This window comes from Dermochelys coriacea, chromosome 2 (genome assembly GCF_009764565.3).
Source record: "Dermochelys coriacea isolate rDerCor1 chromosome 2, rDerCor1.pri.v4, whole genome shotgun sequence".
NCBI lineage: Eukaryota > Metazoa > Chordata > Testudines > Dermochelyidae > Dermochelys > Dermochelys coriacea.
Genome location: NC_050069.1, coordinates 183,917,713 through 183,940,337, shown reverse-complemented (window position 1 = coordinate 183,940,337; position 22,625 = coordinate 183,917,713). Strand labels below are relative to the sequence as shown.

General features: G+C 40.9%; 1 protein-coding gene across 1 annotated transcript in view; it reads left to right on the top strand.

Moving 5' to 3' along the window:
* ITGA9 (integrin subunit alpha 9) overlaps window positions 1–22,625 on the top strand; it is a 299,826-nt gene that overhangs the window by 254,716 nt on the left and 22,485 nt on the right. The window contains exons 24-27 of the mRNA XM_038393132.2: window positions 3,298–3,423; window positions 4,324–4,443; window positions 8,838–8,939; window positions 21,060–21,179. Coding sequence (XP_038249060.1) covers window positions 3,298–3,423; window positions 4,324–4,443; window positions 8,838–8,939; window positions 21,060–21,179 — 468 coding nt within the window. The remainder of the gene's footprint in view (window positions 1–3,297; window positions 3,424–4,323; window positions 4,444–8,837; window positions 8,940–21,059; window positions 21,180–22,625) is intronic.

Here is a 22,625-nt window from a genome sequence, read left to right as displayed (position 1 = left end):
TGAAGGTCATTATGATTTACAGTGGTCCTCCAGACCTTGTAGGGTGAGAGGGGGTGGGGTTCGGCAACAGAGGGAGCTATTCCCTTGTGTTGTATGGCATTGTATGAGGGCACAGTGTGGATTTCAGGACTCATGCCAAACTGCAGCCAGGACAGAGCAATCATTGGAAGAAACCATTTGGAGAAGCTTAGTATAAGGTACCTGTTGGCAGGCTTTTGTTACTGGTTCTGTGGCTACACAATCTCGTGATAAGACCAATTTTCAAAAACATGCTACTCAGTCTGCACTGCCCCTGCCCCTGCCCCTCCCCCTCCCAGTTGCATTTAACATACTCTAAAGAATTAATGTGATTGAATACATGCCAACTCCAGTGCTCACAAAGTATGCTAGACAAATGTATTGCACAATTAGGAAAAGGATGGGGATTTTATACCTTATTATGAAGCAGCTAGTATTGGCCTCTGCCTGATACAGGCTTTCAAATGAGATGACCCATTGGCCTGTTCCAGTATAGCAATTTCTGGGTTTAAAGTAGACACCCACTTTTCCTGATATTTTAGAGAAGGAAGGCTTGGACTTTTATGTTTCAGGTATCAAACCATGTCAAGTTAAATTTTGTGTTCCTTGTATGCGCAAACACTTGGTCAAACTTTATAAGATGTAAATGAATGTGTACTTCATACCCCTGTTATCTCTGGGCACAATCAAGCCCCAATCATGATAGATCTTTCCTTTTTCTCTCTTTGATTACTTCTCCTCTGACAGATTTTCCCAAGTGCACACCATGTTTTATCTGTGTGAAATTTAAAAAGCTGAGATAGAACAGGCAGGATGGGATCCTGTTCTATCTCCAATGTAAGAATTTACTGATCTCTGTCCTACCTAAAAAGCAGGTACTAATTCTTTGCTATTCCTGGTTTAATGTTGAAATTCCAGTTAACAGGGTTCTAGTCCAAACATTAAAATTCAAAGACAACAAATGTCAATGTAATTTGTAAAAAGAAAAGCAGTACTTGTGGCACCTTAGAGACTAACAAATTTATTAGAGCATAAGCTTTCGTGAGCTACAGCTCACTTCATCGGATGCATTTGGTGCCGATGAAGTGAGCTGTAGCTCACGAAAGCTTATGCTCTAATAAATTTGTTAGTCTCTAAGGTGCCACAAGTACTGCTTTTCTTTTTGCGAATACAGACTAACACGGCTGCTACTCTGAAACGTAATTTGTGAATCACTTGCATATAATAAATAATGAAAACTAGTTCTGGTGGGACAGATGAATACAGAGGACCATAGCCTTGATAGGCAAGTAATCACTAGGAGAAATGTGAACAATTTTAGTATTTATTTGCTTCTGTGTTCATCTCCCCACTTGTAATATCAGGAGAAGAATGGCTGGTTGGTCAGTGGGGCAGGAGGTCATATCTTATCAAGAAGCAGGGCAGTGAGCTGTCTGGAGGAGGAGGAGACAGGAAAGATTACTCTAAGTTTGGATAAACTTCTGTTAATCTTTTCTTTTTATACGACCAAGATTTCAGACAGCTCAGATGGAGTCTGTGGAGACAGATTGCATGAAGCAAGTGAAAAAGGCCACGGAGCAATTTTGTGTCTGTAACAGATTTTCTTCACACCTCGTATGTAATTTAGTCGAGATGTTGGTTTGTGATGTGTTTATGTTCTCGTTCTGGCAAAATGGAGCAGTCAGAGAGGTGAGCTGGGAAGCATATACTACAAGGATGCTATTCACCAAAGTGGGCATCTAACAAAGGCTCCCCCTCTATTCTTCTGAGAGCAGAAGGGAGGGATTGGCTGATATTCTATGGTGTTGCAGATATTATTTCATTTCAATGGATTTTGTTCAGGGCCCTTCTGTAGGCTGCATAGAGTTAGCTGTGAAATCGGGGGCCTGATATAGCATGGCAATCTTGGATGAAGATTTGGGCTAACCTTCAACAAGCCTTGAAAAATTGTACTCATCCATCTGCTTGCCTTAGGCATCCAATTTTGTTGAACAAGTGAGTAAAATATTGTTATTTTACGTTATCATTATCAACTTTGTTATTGGTTATGATAAAACTAGATGAACAGATTTTGTGCCCGGGCTGGTACATTTTCATGATGATTTTGCAAGGCTACGTTAACCTGAATCCCTACAAACTATGAAACAATCAAGTTGATTGAAATGCCTAATGATATGTAGTGTCACTGTATAGGGACACCGTGATGATGCCCAGAATTCTGAGGCACCTCACCACCACTTGCCCTTAGTATGAAGCAATTTTGCCTGATGCCTGCTGTAGCTCATCTCACTGAAACCAACATCCTCTGACCATGCACAAGTACTGTCTTCCAGGTCTTTGCAGACCTCTCCCTCTCTGTGCAGGCTAGTGATAGACACACTCCAACTTCAAAGTCCTCGGCACACTCCCTGCAGTGTCTAGCACCTGTCACTGACAGAAATTACCAGGCAAGCTGTCCCCGAAGAGAGAGACAACTTGACTGGCACAACTCAGGGTCAGGCCTTTATAATATTACAGCACTGAAATATATTTACAGTGAAATAATCATAAATTTATTATAAAAGGTTACATTTTAAGAGATAGTGGGTCAGGTTAAGAAGTGGAAACAGAACTGGTTCCACATGTAAAACAAAACATAAAACGCAACCCTAGGTCTACACTTACTAAGGGTTACCTTTCCTATTTAACAAAATCGATTTTCTCTCAAGGATTCAGCCTTTGACAGAGCTGTCTTAACTCCCACGTCTTTCCGGGGTTTCCTCTGTGAATGGATCACAAAATGTCCTCCTATTGTTTGTTCTTTGGGGTGCTGGCCCCCATGTTAACTTCACATCCTCATGTTGACTTGGAATGCAAATGTAGCTCCCATTGTGTTTTGCTTAAAATGCTTAATTTGCATTAGAGACAGGGATATGCTTTGCCTGGCAGAAAACTTGTTTGTCAACTCTGCTCTGTTACTAGTTAAAAATGTATATTTAGTAGGTAGTCATAACTCCTTACATACCCCCTGTACATACATCTTACAATACCTGTGATGGCCATTGTGTCACTGGCTTTCATTTGATACCGTACAAGACACTATTTATGGACAAGAACCCTGAAAGTGGTGTTAGGTGTGGTGAGTTTGTCAGATCTGATAAGAGTTGCTGTTACAGAACAGTGAACCCTGTTCAAGTTGGCACTTGAAGTGTTCTAAGGTTCACAACACATATTACACAATGTTGTAAGTGCTGTAAATGGACTCTTCACATGTCTTGATGATCTTCATTGTGCTTTCAGGTGGCTCAGGAGAAAGGAAACTGCTCTTTTCAGAAAAACCCTAACCCATGTGTCATCCCTCAAGAAAATGACAATATTTTTCATACGATCTTTGCTTTTTTTACCAAGTCTGGCAGAAAAGTACTGGTAAGAAATTCCATATATGACTGAAATTTAAAAGGGTCATATATTATAAATAGGTTTGTAAGAGGAATGTGAAGGAGTCAACTATTTTTTTCTTTTCAGAGTAACTTTCATGTAATCTAAAATAAGAATTACATTTTATTTGTGTTTCAGTAGTCCTCACAGATCTCAATCCCTCTCTGGAAACTTTGAGGCTACCAAAGTACAGGCAATAAAAAAATAACACAAGTATTAAAGGTTGAATAATATCTTCTGATGCTAAAAGAAAAAAGATTAATACAGTTTGAAGAAATCCAGTGAGTGAGAAATTATATAGAATCAACGTAACTAGCTAATGAGCTGATGCAAAGCCCATTAATGTCATTGGGAGTCTTTCCATTGTTTTCTTTGGACTTTGCATCAGGCATTAAATGCAGAACTTCAAAGCGTGTTTGCAGCTAGACTTAGAGCAATGTAATGTATATACGATAGAAATACATAGATGCTTGTTGAAAATGTTTTTCTGCAATACATTTTTCTCTAATCCTTTTATCTCAGGGGAGGTATTCTGACCAGGAAGTAATAGATAGCAGGGTTTACTTGCCATGGCTGAAATTTACCCCTGTGCAGAGGCCCAGTACAATGCATATTCTGTGTTCAATTCCAGCTTAAGTGCACTGACCCTCAGTTCAGGGATGAATTTCCCGTGACATGTTTTTATGAAGTCCTGGAATGATTATGATTCTGCAGATTCTGAAACAGACACCGTTTTGTATAAGGGAGGTGTACAATCAATTTTGCTGATTCATCAAATGGCTGTTTTCATTCAATCAGTAGGAATGTTTGGTATTGCTAGTTAGTATTAAAATGAATGATTTCCTCCCTTCCTAATACATCTTACAGCCTTTTACTTATTTCCCTTAGGACTGTGAAAGACCAGGCAGGTCCTGCTTAATTATACGCTGTAACTTAAGCTCACTAGCAAAAGCAGAATCCCGCAATATAGATGTTTACATGCTGCTGAATACAGAGATATTAAAGAAGGTAAGTGCTTCTGCCTCTTTCTAGCACATATGCTCAATAGTAATTTAAATATACTTGTATATTGAAATATACATGAAGCATTGAATATTACCTCCGTCTGTGTCTAGTAGAACTAGTTTAAATTTTTTCACAGAAAAGTTTTAAGTTGATCACTAAACATTTCCATTGGAAATTTTCAATGTGGTCAAAATTTTCTAATTGTTTTTGCTGAAAACTGGAAACCATAAATTGAACATTATTTGTGTTAAAAATTTCAGATTTTGGTAAAAATATTCAGTTTTTGGTTTTCAAAAGCCAATACTTTTTACTGAAACCCACAATTATTTACTGAAGTGAGTTTTGAAAACGAAAATTGTTTCAGGTTTTGGTTTTTCATTGAAAAAATAAATAAAAATGGCAGGAAATTTAGAAAAAAGTAGTTTTTATTCTAAATATCCTATGAAAAACAGCTGGCACTTTTCAACCAGCTGTAATTGCTATATATCTCACTATAAGATGGCTTTACTGGGCACATCATCCTATTTTGTGAATGAATAAGAATTTCATAGAGAAGTCTAGGAGAAACCTTTCAGTCTGAGCTGGGATTCAAATGTCAGTGAAGAACTTTTTATACTTTAAAAAGCTCCTTCCCTCATTTCAGAAGAATGGAGTGTGTGTATGTGCGTGTGCATGCGCAGGTGGAGTCAGGAGGGAATGTGCAGGATTCATGGATAGTTCATGTAAACTCTTATTTAAGGCCTTCATGCTTTTATTTTTTTTAAATCATTTTCAATTATTGCAATACTTGGAGTACCTGACCCCTTTTATTCTAAACCCGAGTCATTGCCAAAATGCTGATATTTAGAAATTAACTGATTTTGGGAACTCTGGCACATTTGGAAACTTTTTAGATTAACACATTGCTTTATATAAAAGTTCAGTTGCAATGGCAGTGGCTGAAATGTTCCAGAAGAAGGTAACTGAAAGATGTCAATCCTGGAGGGTGCTCCCAGGCCTCAGCTCCCACTAAATTGAATAGGAGCTGAGGATGCTTTACCCCTTCATGGGAGGCGCTCATCATAGTGCAGGATCTGACCTTAAAGCAAATCACCTGCATGTTATAAACAGTTATAAAATAAGACTGTAAGGTTTGTGAACAGTAGATCTGGAGGTGTTATCCTAGATTTTGCTGAATTTTCTCAAGTACATTAAAAATTATCAGGCTTCTACCCTTGTATCTCATCACAAAATAAAGATAAACACATGGATCATAGTTTATGCACACTTACTCTGCTCATTATCTGACTGTTTGAAAAACCTCATAACTTTAACTCTGCACGAATGGCTGTTTTTGTTTGATTTTATTTCTAATTGTAATTATTTTTAATCTGTTACTTCAAATATTTGTTATACAAAGAAAAAATATCACAGCCATCATAAGAAGGCTCAAGATAAGAATAAACATGACATTCATGGTGAGAAACATAATAGCAGGCTAAGCAATGTTCTGTTCTGTCAGTGAATGAAATAACACGATTTGTAAACTTTAAAAAAATTTACTGCGTTTCCACTTATTTTGTAGATGAGCTTTATTGGGAGGATTTTTTTTAGCTTACAATTTAGCTACAGCATAGGTCTGTCAGATCACGATACTGTAAGATAATCAGAGTAGGAGGATAATAAAATAAATCTGTTAGATAAATCTGTTGGTGACAGCCGTTAGGTTAAAAACAAAAAAGGAGAGGTTTTTTCCTAAAGATTAGATAGACACCACTTGATGTCTTCATGGCGTTTCCCACTGAAATCACCTCGCATGCTGCTGTTTCTCCATGTTTGAAGAAAGAGCACATAGATGGAGCCAGATGTTTAAGTTGTGCTCACATACAAATACCCCCACATATGCAAGCAGGTAACTGAGTACACTAAACAGGCATTTGTGTACACTGTCAAATTCAGCTCTGAGCACAAGCTCTGCACCAGGCCCATGGAATGTCTGGTGCAGATCCTCTGGGACACGTATCTGTCACAGTTCAGGGCAACTGTACCTGTATTTCCTCCTCTATGATCCCCAAGGGCAAGGCTGTCCTTACCCATATACAAAGTAAGCAGCTGCGTAGGACACCAGGAAATTTGGGGCACCAAATTTCCTGTACCCTGTGCAGCTGTGTGCTGCTCCAACCCCTGCTCTGCCACTTCCCCAAGGCCCCTGCCCCTACTCCTCCCCGCCTCTTCCCACCCCTGCTTCACCTCAGCACCGCCCCCACTCCACCCCTTCCCCAAAGGCTCCTCCCCATCCCACCTCTTCCCACCCCTGCTCTGCCCCAGCCCTGTCCCCACTCCCCTGAGGACTGCAGCAGGGCTGGGCCTGCACTCACTGGCAGCGGGAAGTGCTATAGCGCAGCCCCAGCCATGCTGCCAGTGAGTGCTGGGGGGTGGTCCCCCCTGTTCCCCAAGCCAGCTCCACCCCCCCGCAAAGACCTGGGGCCAACCTCCCCCACGGAGGCCTGCCCCACTCCTCCACTGTGGGGGGGGAGTGGCTGCGTAGGTCCCCAGAATAGCTAGGGATGGCTCTGCCCAAGGGCACCCATTCTCAGGTTTCCAACTCCCCAGCAGTCACCTCTCTTGAGTGGAGACGTGAGTCTTCCTTCTGACAGGGTTTTTTTCCAGGCTGCATAGTTCCCTGCCTATACTGTGAATTCCCCTGCAACTCAGACTGTTTCAGCAGGTTGCTTTGCCTTTCTTCTTTAGAGGCTATAAACAGCGTGATTGCCACAGTAAGTTACCACACAGCTCTTTCTAAGCAAGCACATTTATTCTTATGGTAAAAGCATTACAGAGAAAAAGTATTAAAACAATACAAGAAATCTACATACATGCTAATAAGCTTATCTAAGATCACCCCAACAAAGGCTGTCAGGTGAACAGTCTTTCAGATCCCACTAAAGGTTTTTTCCCTGTGGTCACAAGTTCATAATAGCTATGGCTCAGAACAAGCACACCCATGAATCTGTGAGTTACTGTTTTATCTAGTTTGGGTCTGAACTTTTGAAGAGACCATGAACAGGAAATCAGCCAGACAATTGGTTTCTCCTTAAGGCCTAGCTTCAAAAGGATAGGTCGGGAGCTGGATAATTTTCATTGCCCTCCTCCCAGCTATATTCTAGGAAACCCGTTTTCAGTTTTTTTGTCTCAAAAATTTATTCTTAACTGGTCTGTTGTTCAGTATAGTCCTTTGATGCTCCCAATGCTTCACAAGGTTTACATTAGCCATGTCTGGTAGAGAAGTTGCATACAATCCCACAATAACACATACACATTAATTCAAGAACATTTGTCCAAGAAAGTGCAGGAAATTGTTATATCTGTCATGGTGTCACCCACATAGAATAGTGAACTGCACATTTAAATGGATACCTGTGTCCCCAACTACCAATTTATTCTTGCAGTGTAGATGCTGGTGTGGTAAAGAATTCATTAAACTCATTTGAGCTGTAATTATGAGAATACACCACTCTATTTATTCATTAAGGGCCAGATTGTTGCCTCACCTTATGTGGGTGCAAACTGAGAAGGGGGGGAGTTAAGAGTAGCCCTTCACACTTGGCAGCCCTGATGCTTGGGAGGATGGCAGAGGCTGCACCTGAAATGCTTCCCCTTGGGAGCAACTTGCCAGAAAGGGGACAGGGTTTAGGTGGAGCAGTGGTTTTTCACCCCCCAACAGAGGGGGCTGCCTATATTGGGGAGTGGGTGCATGCTGCCCCTCAGTTCTCTGGGCAAGATGGCTGTGCATCATCCTCAGAACATGGTGATGCCGCAATCTAGTCCTAAATCAAAAGTAACCTTACATAAATATCTGCTGTATAAGAGTAAACAATATGTTTAAAAAGGCAACTGGTTGGAGAATTTGTGTTTAAACGTTCTGTATAAAATACAAAGCAAAGTCACTGTTACTAATGGAAATATAAATCAAAGACTTGAGCTTTATGCAGTGTGCTGTGTCTGGAATTATTTTAAATAATTAAACAATTTTATCATATACTGTATATAAGTCTATCCCAGCTTCCAAATATCTGTTTCTAACTACTTGGGAACCATTGTGGTAAAGATTTAGCTTGTTTATGTTGATTGGCAATGTGCTGGGTTTTTCTCCTGTGTTGTGAAGCTGGGGTTGCCTTAAAAACGGCCCAAATTCAAATTAAAAAGAAGTCCCAATGTTTTGTGGGATGCCTTTAATTTCAGTCTGAGATAATGCACTGTACTTTGTCCATCCATGTCCCAAGCTCAAGGTGCATGTGATTTCAGGTAGTATTAATCAGTGTAGCACTCAATCCAGCTGCCCTGGAGCATAAGGATAGAATATAATGTTATTAAATTGAAAAAGGTTGTTTTTAACTACTTTTGTTTTTAATTCTCAGGACAGTTCATCGGTCATCCAGTTTGTGACCAGGGCGAAGGTGAGGGTGGACACAACACTCAGGATTGTGGAAGTGTCTAATGGGAATCCTGAAGAGGCAACAGTAAGTGACTGTCTGAAAAGAAAGGTCCCCATGTCCCATTAGTATGGAATACATTAGGGGAGCTAGGCAACAGGAATGTGTGGGTTTAGCCAACAAAAATGAGCGAGTCTGACTTCTTTTGAATGCACTAGCAGCAGTACTTCATAGTGTTTCTGTGGTTTGACTTGCTGTGATACCCATGCCATCACAGCAAATGATATTATGTGGCGCCGTATACTCTGTGTTGTAGCTAGTCAAAGTTGTAAAGGACTTTGGGATACCTTTGCCAGCATTAAGTTAGCCTTCTCACTGTGAGGTTGATGTCAGCTTTAAACTAATTCAGATTTTTCTTGAAACTCCAGTGGGGTTTTTCCTCAACAAAATCTCATCAGATATGACATTTTGAAATATGTAAATATTTTAATAATAATTTGAGGTCAAAGACAATAACCAAAAATCTATTAAATTTATAGACAAGACCATCACCTTTTCTTTATCTCCACCTTTTATGTCTTGCTATTGCAGTGTGCATACAATACAAGGACTGTAAATTCACTCATTTTATATCAGCCCCTGATGGTGAGAGAGGACGACTGCTCCCTTTTTGTTTAGCCCCAGCAACCTGAAAGTTTGCGTCTTCAGAGAAGCCCTCCTTAACAGGAAGAAATTTTAATTGTACAGTATTTGAAAATAGATGGTAGGATTTTCAAAGTACTTAAGTGACTTAGGAGCACACGTTCAATTGAAAGTTGCTGGCACTTGTGTTCCTAAAGCACTTACGCACTTTTGAAAATCTGACCCAGAGTATTTAATTATCACTGATGCTACTGAGCCTAATTCTAATGGTTCCATCTTGCTTAAAAACTATCCATGTTCATGATGCAAGCAGTCTGGGAGCCCCGTGTTCAAAGATTGTTTACAGCTTTTTCTAATTTGCTTAATACTGGGTTAATGACTATAAAAAAGCCTTTAGACTGAGATTATCAAATCCTCCTAGTGGATTTAGACACTTAATTCCCATTATTTTTAATGGGAGTTGTGAATCTAGGTCCCCAAAGGCAGCTTTGTAAACTTCAGCCTTAATGTTTAATATACCATGTACATAAAGTAGCTAGGCCAAAATGTATAGCCAGGCTTCAGACCAGGTTTTTGCAGGTGCATACATATTATGCAGAATATGTTAATACTGTTCTGATTAAGCAGCAGTTGTTGTTCTTCATTATCATTAGGCTAAATCAGTCTCCAGGGCACCCTCCCATATAGCAGTCATCCTAATTCAATATGTCCCAATTAGAAAGAGTAATATTATTTTTACATTTATATAACACCTTTCATCTGCAATCCCCTTACCAATTATATACATAATATATACTGAGCGTGATGGAGGGCTGCAAAATGGTCATTAGCAGAAAGATGTGGATTTAATGCTGTACAACAGTTATTCTTTTAGACCTGGATTCAACAAGGTAAGTAGTCCCATTGACATATTCAGGCCTTACTGACCAGGATTTGGAACATTTCATTGCACCTTAATTCTTCTCAAACAAAATTCCACTCATCATTCAGAATCTGACCTATAGCAAGCATGTACCTTACACATACTATGGATTGTCCTTATATCTATACCAGTCAGCATGAAAGTGATTTATTTTGTCTTTGAAGCATAATTGGGTTTTCTGAAAATTGTACACAGTTATTATTTATTATTACTTATATTGGTGTAGCACCAATGAGCCCAGTTGTGGACCCAGCCTCCACTGTGCTAGATGCTGTACAAACACAGAAGAAGACAGTCCCTGCCCCAAAATGAACTATACTTAGGAAGTATTTCAGAGAACAGAAATAGACGTTTGGTTAGAAATGGGAAAGAAAAGGAAATTCTCCTTCTGTAGAGTATCTCAGTACTTATTGCATGGGTCAAATCATGAGGTAATTACTCAATTTTTACCTATCAGTCCTTACCCAAACAAAACACCTTGTGGCTCAATGGGAATTTTGTCTGAATAAGGACTTCAAGATTTAGCTATATAAAAATAGGGCTCATACTTTTGGTTAGTCAGTCACATTTCCCCAAACCTCTCTGCCAATGCACCCCCATAACTGGCCTGCAGCACTGTCTGTTTGGTCTATCTCTAGGTCTCTCTTTAATTCAATTGGGTAGCACTGAGTGATTCTTGCACTTCTGTGGCTGCATTTAATTGATTAGTGGTGCAATACTTGAGATGAAATCCTGGCCCCATTGAAATTTACGGGGCCAGGATTTCACCCCTTTATGTTACAATCTGTAAAGGTTTTGGGGGTCCTTCCCAATGACTTTGGGGATCCTTCCCAATGATTTTGTGAACTACTTTGTGAACTGTAGGGGGTTGTTATTATTTAGTGCTCAAAATTTAGAAATGATTTAATCACAATGTGAGGTCTGCTGTATTTAATTCTTATCAAATGCTTGGAAAAAAATATTGTCCTTTTCCTGTCCCGGGAAGGCCTTGGGTTGCAGTGATTACAGAGTTCATTGTACATCCGATGAAGTGAGCGGTAGCTCACGAAAGCTTATGCTCAATTAAATTTGTTAGTCTCTAAGGTGCCACAAGTACTCCTTTTCTTTTTGAAAAGACATGAACCTTTAAACAAAAGGTTGCTGCTGGTTTCTGAGAAGATGAAACTGAAGGGGAGCATGCTTGGCATATTTTAGTAGTATAAATCAATTTGTGATTTCAGTCTTTTTCTAATGTGAATGCTATTTTCTGTTTCCCTTATGCTATTTCCATATGTCTGTTGGTTTCTCCACTGTAGTATGTTTTGGATAGGGTCGTGTTGAAAGAAAAATTTAAGACATGTGGTTTGGCTCAAGGTATTAATATTTTTTCTTTCCTTCTCCTTCTTCTGGTGGAGTGCAGATGAGAACAATACTTGTTGCAAACCACAGTTATTTAATTGTAACCAGGGGCTGAGGGGTGGAGGTGGGGGGAAAATATAATTTCTTTGTCCATTCCTCTCACTCCCTTCTTTTAAAAAAATCCCTTTCTCTCTCTTTTTTGTTGTTGTTGTTGACCACTGAATGCTGTACCATATCCATCTGGCCACTGGCTCCATCTGAGCTGCTGCTCATGGGTGTGCTTTGAGTCAGCTGACAGAGTTGGTATCTAGCAGTGAAAGCAGAATTTCCTCAGACACTCTATCGCGCTAATTTCCGTAAAGCCAATAAGACTTGTTAGCTAAGACTGATTTAGACAGTCCTGCTGACTTGCTGTCCTGATTTCATTGGGATTTTTTGCAGCTTAGCACCCAATTTCACAGCTCAAACAATTTTAAACAGGGACACCATGAAACAGGAAGCGAGAGGGTTCCAAATTAGTGTACTAAATACTTACGATAACAAGTCCATTCATGTGGTTTCATTCGTTTACCAAACTCTCATAGATTCTCAACAAGGGACATGCAAAACCCTAAATAAAGACCGGTGAGATAGCAAGAGGCTCCCTTTTGGAAAATATTACTGAATGGATGGGATATCCCTTTTTTTAGAACAGTTGCATTGATTTAGTAGATATCAATTTTAAAGGCAGTATCAGGAGTTTCTCTGAGTTTTGTTGGCTCCCTCTAATGTGTTCTCGCTCTGATGTCAATAGGTCAAATCCTGCTCACTTTGTTCACACAAGTAGCCCTGTCCAATCGTGTGAATAAGGTGAACAGGATTTGTCTTTGGCTTAGTGCCTGCAACCATAAGACTCACGTAATTTCATAGGTTTCAGGGTAGCAGCTGTGTTAGTCTGTATTCGCAAAAAGAAAAGGAGTACTTGTGGCACCTTAGCGACTAACAAATTTATTTGAGCATAAGCACTGAATGCATCCGATGAAGTGAGCTGTAGCTCACGAAAGCTTATGCTCAAATAAATTTGTTAGTCTCTAAGGTGCCACAAGTATTCCTTTTCTTTTTGTAATTTCATAGCAGCTGAAATTGATGTTTATAACTAGTAGTTTCACAGAGGTGAGACTTGCAGTCTTTGAGGCCATGTGGTGCATATAGATGAGACTCTCTTCTCTTCTGGCAGTGTCTCACAGAACAATAATTTTAGTCCTAGAAGACTGTAGTGATTGACTTGTTAGATTTAATGACAGCGTCATGCAACTGCTTCTGTACAGGAGAAGGAATTTCATTATCTTTACTATAATCCTGTTCACTTATGCTAAGTATCCCATAACACCTTGCATTTGTTGAAGTCATCTTTGGCTTAAGTAGATTAGGAAACTGTCAGGATCAAGGCATATGAATATTCTAGCCTGATACAAACCTAAGAAGTGTCTTCATACTCTTGGGACCTAGAGTGGGCATATTATGAACAAAGATATAGGGAGGCACCCATGAAAAAACAGATAATTGATTCACTAAATCTAGATTCAGATGGTGTACCTTTTACTTATAAATGGGAAAGGTATAAAAAGATGGATTTATGGGAGTAACTTGGGAGCACACCTTCTGCGAAAGATGAATATACTAATGCTGCATGAGATGGGTTCCCAGAGACGGGTATCATATTGAACCTTTTTCCTGCACTATATTATTATTGGCTTAGAGCAGTAAACCTGACTGATCTTGGTTATTTGGTCGCTTGTTTCGTAATGAACCAAAGCAGTTGAAATATACAATTTATCAGTAAAGCAAGAAGAAACGCTGCTCAGAATCTGGATGGAGGGACGGATAGGCTGAATTTCATCCCACTCAGACCAATCCGATAATTGTCAGCCCCTCTCTTGAGAAAGTGAGAACCCACCTAGCTGGATGGAGGAAGGAGAACCCAAGCTGAAATGCCTGAAGCTTCTGCAGCAAAACACCCCAAAAAGTAGGGTTGGTCTTGAGAAAGAAATTGACAAATCCCATGGAGGTGAACAGGTCGTGAAATATCTCACCCCAAGCATTGCCTGTAAGTGTCTCATGTACATTCAATGTTTCATATGGGTACCTCAGTGTCTGATACTTAAAACTCCTGTGTGAATGATGTCTCTACTGGAATTCCCCCAAACTGGTACTCGAAAGAACAAGTTTTTCAATTTGCTAGTACTGTTATTTTAACTAAGTACCGCAGTGGTCCAAAACAGTACATCTCACAGGTGTTTACTGTAGAATACAATATTTTTTTAATAATGTGTGTATCCCCAAATGTAGAACAGTGTATGGTACCCGGAATGTATTGTGCTTCTCTGTTAGGAATATGGGTAAAAAGGAATGCAGTGGAGCCGGGACTACTGAAGATTTGACAATTATGCATTTGAAATCAATTTTCATTGGATTACCTTCCTCATTCTTATAGGTTCTGATTCAATATTCAATCCCTATTCAGCAAAGAATTTAAGTACAAGCTTAATTTCAAGCACATGCTTAAATACCATTAAAACCTATAGGGCGTGTCAGGGTTCCTTCCCCACTCTGAACTCTAGGGTACAGATGTGGGGACCTGCATGCCACCCTCCTAAGCTTACTTTTACCATCTTAGGTTAAAACTTCCCCAAGGAACAAACTATTTTATATTTTGTCCTTGGACTATATCGCTGCCACCACCAAAGTCTAACAAGTATATAACTGGGAAAGAGCCTGTTTGGAAACGTCTTTCCCCCCAAAATCCTCCCAAACCTTACAGCCCCTTTCCTGGGGAAGGTTTGATAAAAATCCTCACCAATTTGCATAGGTGAACACAGACCCAAACCCTTGGATCTTAAGAAAAAGCATTCAGATTCTTAAAAGAAGAATTTTAATAGAAGAAAAAGTAAAAAGAATCACCTTTGTAAAATCAGGATGGTAAATACCTTACAGGATAATCGGATTCAAAACATAGAGAATCCCTTTAGGCAAAACCTTAAGTTACAAAAAGACACAAAAACAGGAATCTACATTCCATTCAGCACAGCTTATTTTCTCAGCCATTTAAAGGAATCAGAATCTAACGCATATCTAGCTAGATTACTTACTAAGTTCTAAGACTCCATTCCTGTTCTGTCCCCAGCAAAAGCATCAAACAGACAGAGAGAGAGGCTTTGTTTCTCGCCCCCTCCTCAGCTTTTAAAAGTATCTTGTCTCCTCATTAGTCATTGTGGTCAGGTGCCAGCGAGGTTATCCTAGCTTTTTAACCTTTTACCGGTGAAAGGGGTTTTCCTCTGGCCAGGAGGGATTTTAAAGGTGTTTACCCTTCCCTGTATATTTATGGCAGGGCGTAAGAACGTGTTAAAATACTTTGCTGAATTGCAGTGGTAAAGAATGAGCTTTTTAAGAGAACTAATTTCTGTAGTCCCCTTTTTGTTCACAAAGATGGTCAGAAACATAAAACATTAATTTGGTAAAGCAAAATGTTGAGCTGATAAAAATGTCCTTAGTCAGAAGAGTTCAAAATTTCAAAGAGCAATGAAATTGTGTAATTCCGCATTACTGTAAAGGATGAGGATAAAATTGCTCTTAACGAACAATGGCATCCGTGCACACTGGGATCAACATACAGTATGAACAATGAAAAAGGATGTTTCAGCTTAGAAGTTTCCTCCTTCTCATCACTTTGAGAATCCATAAGCAGAGTGTGAAATTTAAAAGATAAATATAAAGATAGAAATCCTGATACATTCCAGAGAGAACCTAGTTTTTCATTGCATTTCCTTGTCATTTGTTCAGAGTTCATAAGTAAACCTTTAATTCACTCCGTATTTTATGACCGTTTCATGTTCTTTTCAGATCAAGTCTGCACCCACCCCCAACACACCCTTGTCTCCTGTACAAATAACATACGCTTCCAGACTGTGTGGGAACTTTGTCAGATTTGAGACAGCATTACATTACTCTTCATGTTAGCTGTCCTAAAGAAGTTGTGCTGTCAAGCTGGACAGGAATGGAAAGTCCAAGATTTGTTCTCTGTCAGAATTTTCAGTTGTAAGCATTTCAAAGCAGGGAGGCAGGGTGGCACAGTAATTGCCTGCCTCCAAACTTCTTTTTCTCCCAGCTTCCTACAGCTCAGTTTTATGTCCTCTTGCTGATGAGGATTCTGACATATGATGTATTGATTATTTGTTTTTGTTTTTTCTTCACTAGAACTCTCATGGCCATGAATATGATAATTGTAGGCTTGATCATTGTTGTGCCTATAGATTGGTTGTGGTTAGTATTTGAGGACTTCAGAGGGATAAGTAAATTAAGATATACAACTTCCTCACTCCTCTCCAAACCACAAAACCATAAAGAAGATGGTCATAGTTTTTTATTTTTAGTATTTATTGTTGATTTAGTGCTAGAAGACACCAGATAATGAATAAAATAGTTCCTATCCCCCCACCCACTGAGCAAGCATAGCTTGGGCTGTAACTCTGAAGGCTTCTCCCAATTATCCCAGCCTCAAACCTGAACTAAAAAGTTCTATCTCCAGAGAGGTGATCATTATAGTCCTTCCTCCATCTCCATTAAGTCCTTGGTCTCTATCTGTTGACAAAGGGCCTATTCTGACAATGATTTTTGTGACACTGATATTTGTATGCTATGAAGGGGCTAGAGAATATCACCTAATTTTGCAGACAGCCACCACTGAAAAGTCAGCATTTGCCAAAGTTCCTGCCTAGCAGCATATAGGATAGCAAAGTTTTTTTCCCGATAGTTGCAGTGGGAAATAACTGTGGTATCTGTCTTTTGAATAACAGTCAGCTGGTTTATATTTCTAGAGGACAGAAGCACATTGTAGCCACCACTAGAAACCAGCTGCCTCTGACAAATTGTATCATCTTTCCAAACTGGCACAGTGATACTAGGAAGATTAAAAATAAAATGTTCGGTTTCTCAAGGTGGCATTTTCCTAACACCAGTTTTCATACAGCCCAACGGGAGACAGGAGACTCTCCATCCATCCAGACATCTCAAAGTACTTCACACACACTTTGTGCTAATGTTTAATGCTAGAGCTGATCTGCCTCTGAGGTGAAATGTAATTACCATAGAGCATGGACATCTCATTATTATTATTATAATTCATTATTTGTGTTACTGTAGCACATAAGAGCCCCAGCCATGGACCAGGACTCCATTGTGCTAGGTGCTGTACAAAACAGAACAAAAAAGACAGTCCCTATCCCAAATAGCTTCCAATCTAAGTCTGAGACAAGAGAAAACAGATTGATGTAGACAGAGTGCAAGGAAACAAGACAAGACAGCTACAGAGTGTCACAGATGAGAGCTGAACAATATGATTGTGGCAAATGTCATGTTAGTGCCATGATGTTTGCTGGGAGGTGAGGAGGGGATTACTTAGGGACGTGATCAGCTCAGAACATCTTCAAACATTTTCCAGTAGTTCTGTGCTTAGTAAAAAGAAGAGCTTGGGGAAATTCATCCTTCAGGGGTTATTCTGAGAATTCAAACTCATAACCACACACAATCAGACCCAGGTTCTACATTTGAAAACTTTAAACTTGGGACCAGCTATTCTTATGTTCTTCCCAAAGGAGGGAGGAACAGTGTATGATACCTGCTGGTTCACATTGATTTATTTTCCTTTAAAGGAAACATTTTCTTGAATTTGAATTAATTTTTTTGCTAAAGTAAAATATTCTACCATATCCTCTGTAACATCAGGACATACCCTCCATTCTGTGGATGTATATTATTGTTACTGCTTTAACAATGAGAAGCCTAAAGAAGTTAACAGTACACTAAAATTTCTGCAATATATGGAAGAAACTAACAATTGCCACAAAGAATTGTAAATGTAACCACTGCTTCTTGCCAAAATGACGGGCAGTAGAGGAACCTCTCACTTCAAAGTGATCTTCGTAGCTTGGAGTTTTTTAACTTTTGTTAAAAGTTAAAATCATTTGTCAAAACACATTTGTGTGGTGTTGATTTTATTTTATTGGTCATTTGGTTGTTTCCTTTCTAATCCATGAAAAATAAAGAATCTCAGATTTAGAGAGAATCAGTTAGTCAAACCTACTTCCACCGCTTTCTCACGGAGCAAACTGTATTTAAAATAACAGGTCTGCATTTTGCTTGCCTTGTGTATGCAGTAGAGAGATGTACGGTTTCATGGATCTAAGTTCCAGGCTGTACTTGAATTCTCTTCCCAGTGTAGCTGCCTGCTGAGGAAAGGTGTAGCCTTGAACTGCTGTTTGAACAGTGCAGAGAGAGGGGAAAATGGGCTTTGCTGATGGTTGCAGAACTCTGTGTGGGTCCTGGTGCAATTGGCTGTGGGAAAATATTTTGAAAATGGCAGCCACTGATTAATATGTTTCAGCTTCCTTTACACATTTGCTGCTGTTCATGCTACATTCAAATCAAACATCTGGTGGCTAGATAGAATTACCAGCTGGTATGAAAACTGTTTGCATGGAGGGAGAAGAAATGTTTGTAAGTTTAGCTGTATTCTTATCATTCTTCCACAAATGGTACAGTCCAGTCTCATCAGTATCAGTCTGTGGAATGCTGGAGTCAGTGATGAGCTGCCAAAATCTTAACAAGCGGTTCCCTCCTCACCCTGCGAGGAGGTTGTGGCCCACACCTGCCCCCCAGGGACTCCTACCCCATCCAACTCTCTGCATTCCTTGACGCCCCCCCCCGGACCCCACCCCATCCATCCCCCTCCCCTGTCCCCTGACTGCCCCCAGAACTGAGCAGGTGGGTCTCGTGGGCCACTGTAGTGGGAGCCCCCCTTGCCCCTAAGAGCCAGAGGGACCTGCCAGGGGGCGAGGTGGGGAGTCCTGGCGGTGCTTACCTGGGGCAGCTCCCAGGAAGCATCCGGCAGGTCCCTCTGGCTCCTAGGGGTGGGGGAGCTTAGCTGAGGGGGGAGCAGGGTGAGTGGCTGCTCCCCCTACTGATCACATCAAAAGTGGTGCCTTAGGCACCGACTCTGTGGGTGCTCTGGGGATGGAGCACCCACGGGGAAAATTTGGTGGGTGCAGAGCAACCACCAGCAGCTCCCCACCCCGCCCCGCGCCCGGCCCCAGTTCACCTCCACTCCGCCTCCACTGAACGTGCCGCCCTGCTCTGCTTCTGTGCCTCTGGCTTCCCGCGAATCAGCTGTTCGCATAGGAAGCCTGGGAGGGCTGAGAAGCAGGCAGCGGCTTGGCACTCAGGCCCAGGGAAGCAGAGGTGAGCTGGGGCGAGGAGCGGTTCCCCTGCGCCCTCCCTCCCCCCAGGGTTACCTGCTGCGGCACAGGCGGCCCTCCTCACACCCCCAGCTCACCTCCACTCCGCCTCCCTGGGCCTGAGCATGAAGCTGCAGCCTTCTTCTCAGCCCTCCCAGGCTTCCCACGTGAACAGCTGATTTGCGGGAAGCTTGGGGGGGCGCGGAGAAGCAGAGCGGGGTGGCACATTCAGGGGAGGAGGTGGAGGTGAGCTGGGGCCGGGCACAGGGTAGGGAGCTGCCGGTGGCTGCTCTGCACCCATCAAATTTTCTCCGTGGGTGCTCCAGCCCTGGAGCACCCACGGAGTCGGCACCTAAGGCGCCACTTTTGGCCAGTTGTTAAATTTAGAAGCCCTTTTAGAACCGGATGTTCCGTGGGACAGCTGGTTCTAAAAGGGCTTCTAAATTTAACCGGTTCTAGTGAACTGGTGCGAACCAGCTCCAGCTCACCACTGGCTGGAATGCTGTCATGAGGAGTTATTTAGCAAGGCACTATCAAAGGTAGAAGGCCCCAAATTTTAGCTTTCTTTTACTTGTGTATTTAATTTCTACAGATAATTTCTGTAGCCATGTATGTACATTTGTATGATATAACCCCTCCTCCTCCCACACACACCAGTGCTGTGTCATAAACGGTGCTGTTTCAATGACAAGGAGCAGAAGGGATGAGAGGGAAAGGAGGAGTTGGAAAAGCACCACTTTGCCCAACCCATGAACGTTTCACAGGTGGAAACAGGGCCAGCTCCAGGCACCAGCTTTCCAAGCAGGTGCTTGGGGCGGCATTTAGAATGGGACGGCAGTCCGTGTCCCACAGCGGCGATTCGGTGGCAACTACTTGGGGCAGCAAAATTGGTGGAGCCGCCCCTGGGTGGAAGCATGCCGTTTATATTCTCTTCCCATAGAAATATCTTAAAGTTATGATGGTTATGAATTCTAACTCCCTGTTTTCAGTCACTTATAATTTCCAAAATTTTCCTTTCTGGCTAAAATGTTCCAGTCAACAATTCCTAACCAAATGTGAATTTTTGAAAAAGTTTGAGCAAAAATCGTTAAGCCTGGGTGGGAGGAGGAACATTCTCTTTCCCCCTTTTAAAAAACAGTCCTAGCTGTTTGAGGTTGAGGTTAATGTGATGAAATTTGACAGGGAAATAGCCTCCCTTGAAGAGAATCACTTCTGAGTTTTCCAGTGAAAATTGGTTTTGAATTGACTGAATTATAAGCTTTTGAAATTCAGACACAGTGTAAGAGCAATACATTTTGCTCACCTAAATGCGCAGCTAAGGAAGGCAATATATAGGACATGTGCATGGTTGACATTGCAACACAGGGAAGTATATGTAGCAGAAAGTTTACAGTGAATGAGGTCAGGGATCCTCAGGAGTCCTTTCTTCATTCACTATGCACTTGTTAAAGTGCACAGGGAATGGGTCTGGAATGAGGAGGACCCCAGTGAAACCCTAGCTTCACTCAAACGGCATTATCTCTTGAAGTGGGGTAGTGAATGAAGGAAGGAGGAACATTCTGCATATGTATTCAGTTTATACATTCAGCATATGCGGTTTTCCATATGAAGTATCTGGGAATTTGGCACCATTGAAAAATTGATGAATGAAGTGCAAAATGTTTTCAGTGTCATGGGAATTTGTACCAACAGGAGGATAAAGTGTTCTTTGCAAACCTCTGTTCACATTTGAAGGCAGGTACTGAAGCAAGATCAGTATCTGGGGGAAAATGACAAAGCAGGTATTTGTTGAATGATATTTACTGAGACTCAAATCCAATTTTTAAGGAAATCTTTACGAAAAATAATCTGAAAGCACAATATTGAGGACACATTCCATGCTTGTCATTTTAAACAGCTATGTACAGTTCATCTCAACATTTGTTTACATTAGAAATATGATCAGTGAAACTGAACTGCTGTGTATTTAATAAGATGAGTACCAGGGAAAACTATACAGCTTCCAGTTGTAAAAGATCTTTTCTAATTGCTTTGTAGGTGGTCTTTGAGGCCTTGCACAATCTGGAGCCTCGTGGTTATGTTGTGGGATGGATCATTGCTATTAGTTTGCTGGTGGGAATTCTCATCTTCCTGTTGTTGGCTGTGCTGTTATGGAAGGTAAGACATTAGTCAAACACAAACACCAAAGTTAGCCCCTGACCTTGGCATAAATTGTACATATGTCTTCCTGCATCCTGATTATCTGTTCATTTAGTTTCCATTTACTCTAATAACTAAACAGCCATCTACACCTAAAAAGCCATTAAACATCAAAAGAGTTTTCATCAGGGGAGATGAAATGGAAAACTGGCATCTTCACTGAAGGACATTAAATATTGAAAGCTGTAATAGTGATTCCTGACAGAAGAGAGTCCTTCCTCATACTCGTCACTAGCTCTCATTTAAATTTCAGGTACTTTTCCCAGATTTTTTCAGAGGCACAGTGCTCACCGATTTCAGTGGGAGCTGCAGAGTGCTCCCCTAAAAATCAGGCTAATTTTGCTTCTTGAGGTCACAGATTCAGTATATACCCAACAGAAACCAATAAGATGGTTATTCTTTTTGGGGGGCGGGGGGTAAAGGGAAGGAAAGAAGAGAGGATGAGGGGCAATCAAGCTTGAATTCTTCAGGACTTTCCCTCCAATAGGTTTTTAAAGGTGGCAAGAACAAAATTACTTGATGTCCCAAAGCAAAATCCAGTGATAGTAGTTAAAGGTCAGTGTTTACCCACCTTAAAATAGGAAACGACTGTTGTGTCTCAGACATTATAATGTAGTAAGGGTGGTCAAGATCTTGACATCTGAAGGATTGCCGCTATCTGTGATGCACCTGAAGCATGAGGAACTTGAATCTTTTATTCTGATTCCTCTTAAAACAGAAATGTAAAGGCCACGGCCAAGACTACCAGTGGGTGGGGGACACACACAGGAACAGGCCCGACATTATTTTACTGGTGGTGAGAGAGCTCCAGTTACCTGATTCAAGCTGTTTAACAGTGTGTGTGTGTGTGTGTGTGTGTGTGTGTGTGTGTGCGTGCGCATGTACATGTGTGTGCGCACGCTACAGACTCATTCTACCTGCTGTAGTGGGGTTGTGAGGCTACAGCTGAATAGTGGTCTAAAAGGATACATCACTGTGTGTTGCTAGACCCAAAATGTGACTTGCAATTCCATGTTAAAAATGGCCACACAGGGATTATCTTGTGGGTATTTTTTTAGTTTGAAAAGCAATGATTGGCTGTAGTCTGAAATCTCTCTTCATGCCCAATTTGGGTACGTATGAAATATTTTTGCCCTCCGCGGCACAGAATGTTTAAAAATCTCTAGGATTGAGATGGCAGAATAATCATCAAAATATAGAGATATCTGTTAGGAAAGGCCTGTGGCTTGATTCTGGTGATACACAACTTTGAAATAAAGATCATTGCTGCATATAGTTATAACTATAAGATTGGTTTCTTGTAGTTAGAGACCCAAAAGTGAAGGTATCTTCGTTACTAGGGATAATAACTTTCACAATGTTTTTTCAGCAGACTTCAGTGCCATTTTTTACTTTAGAGTACTG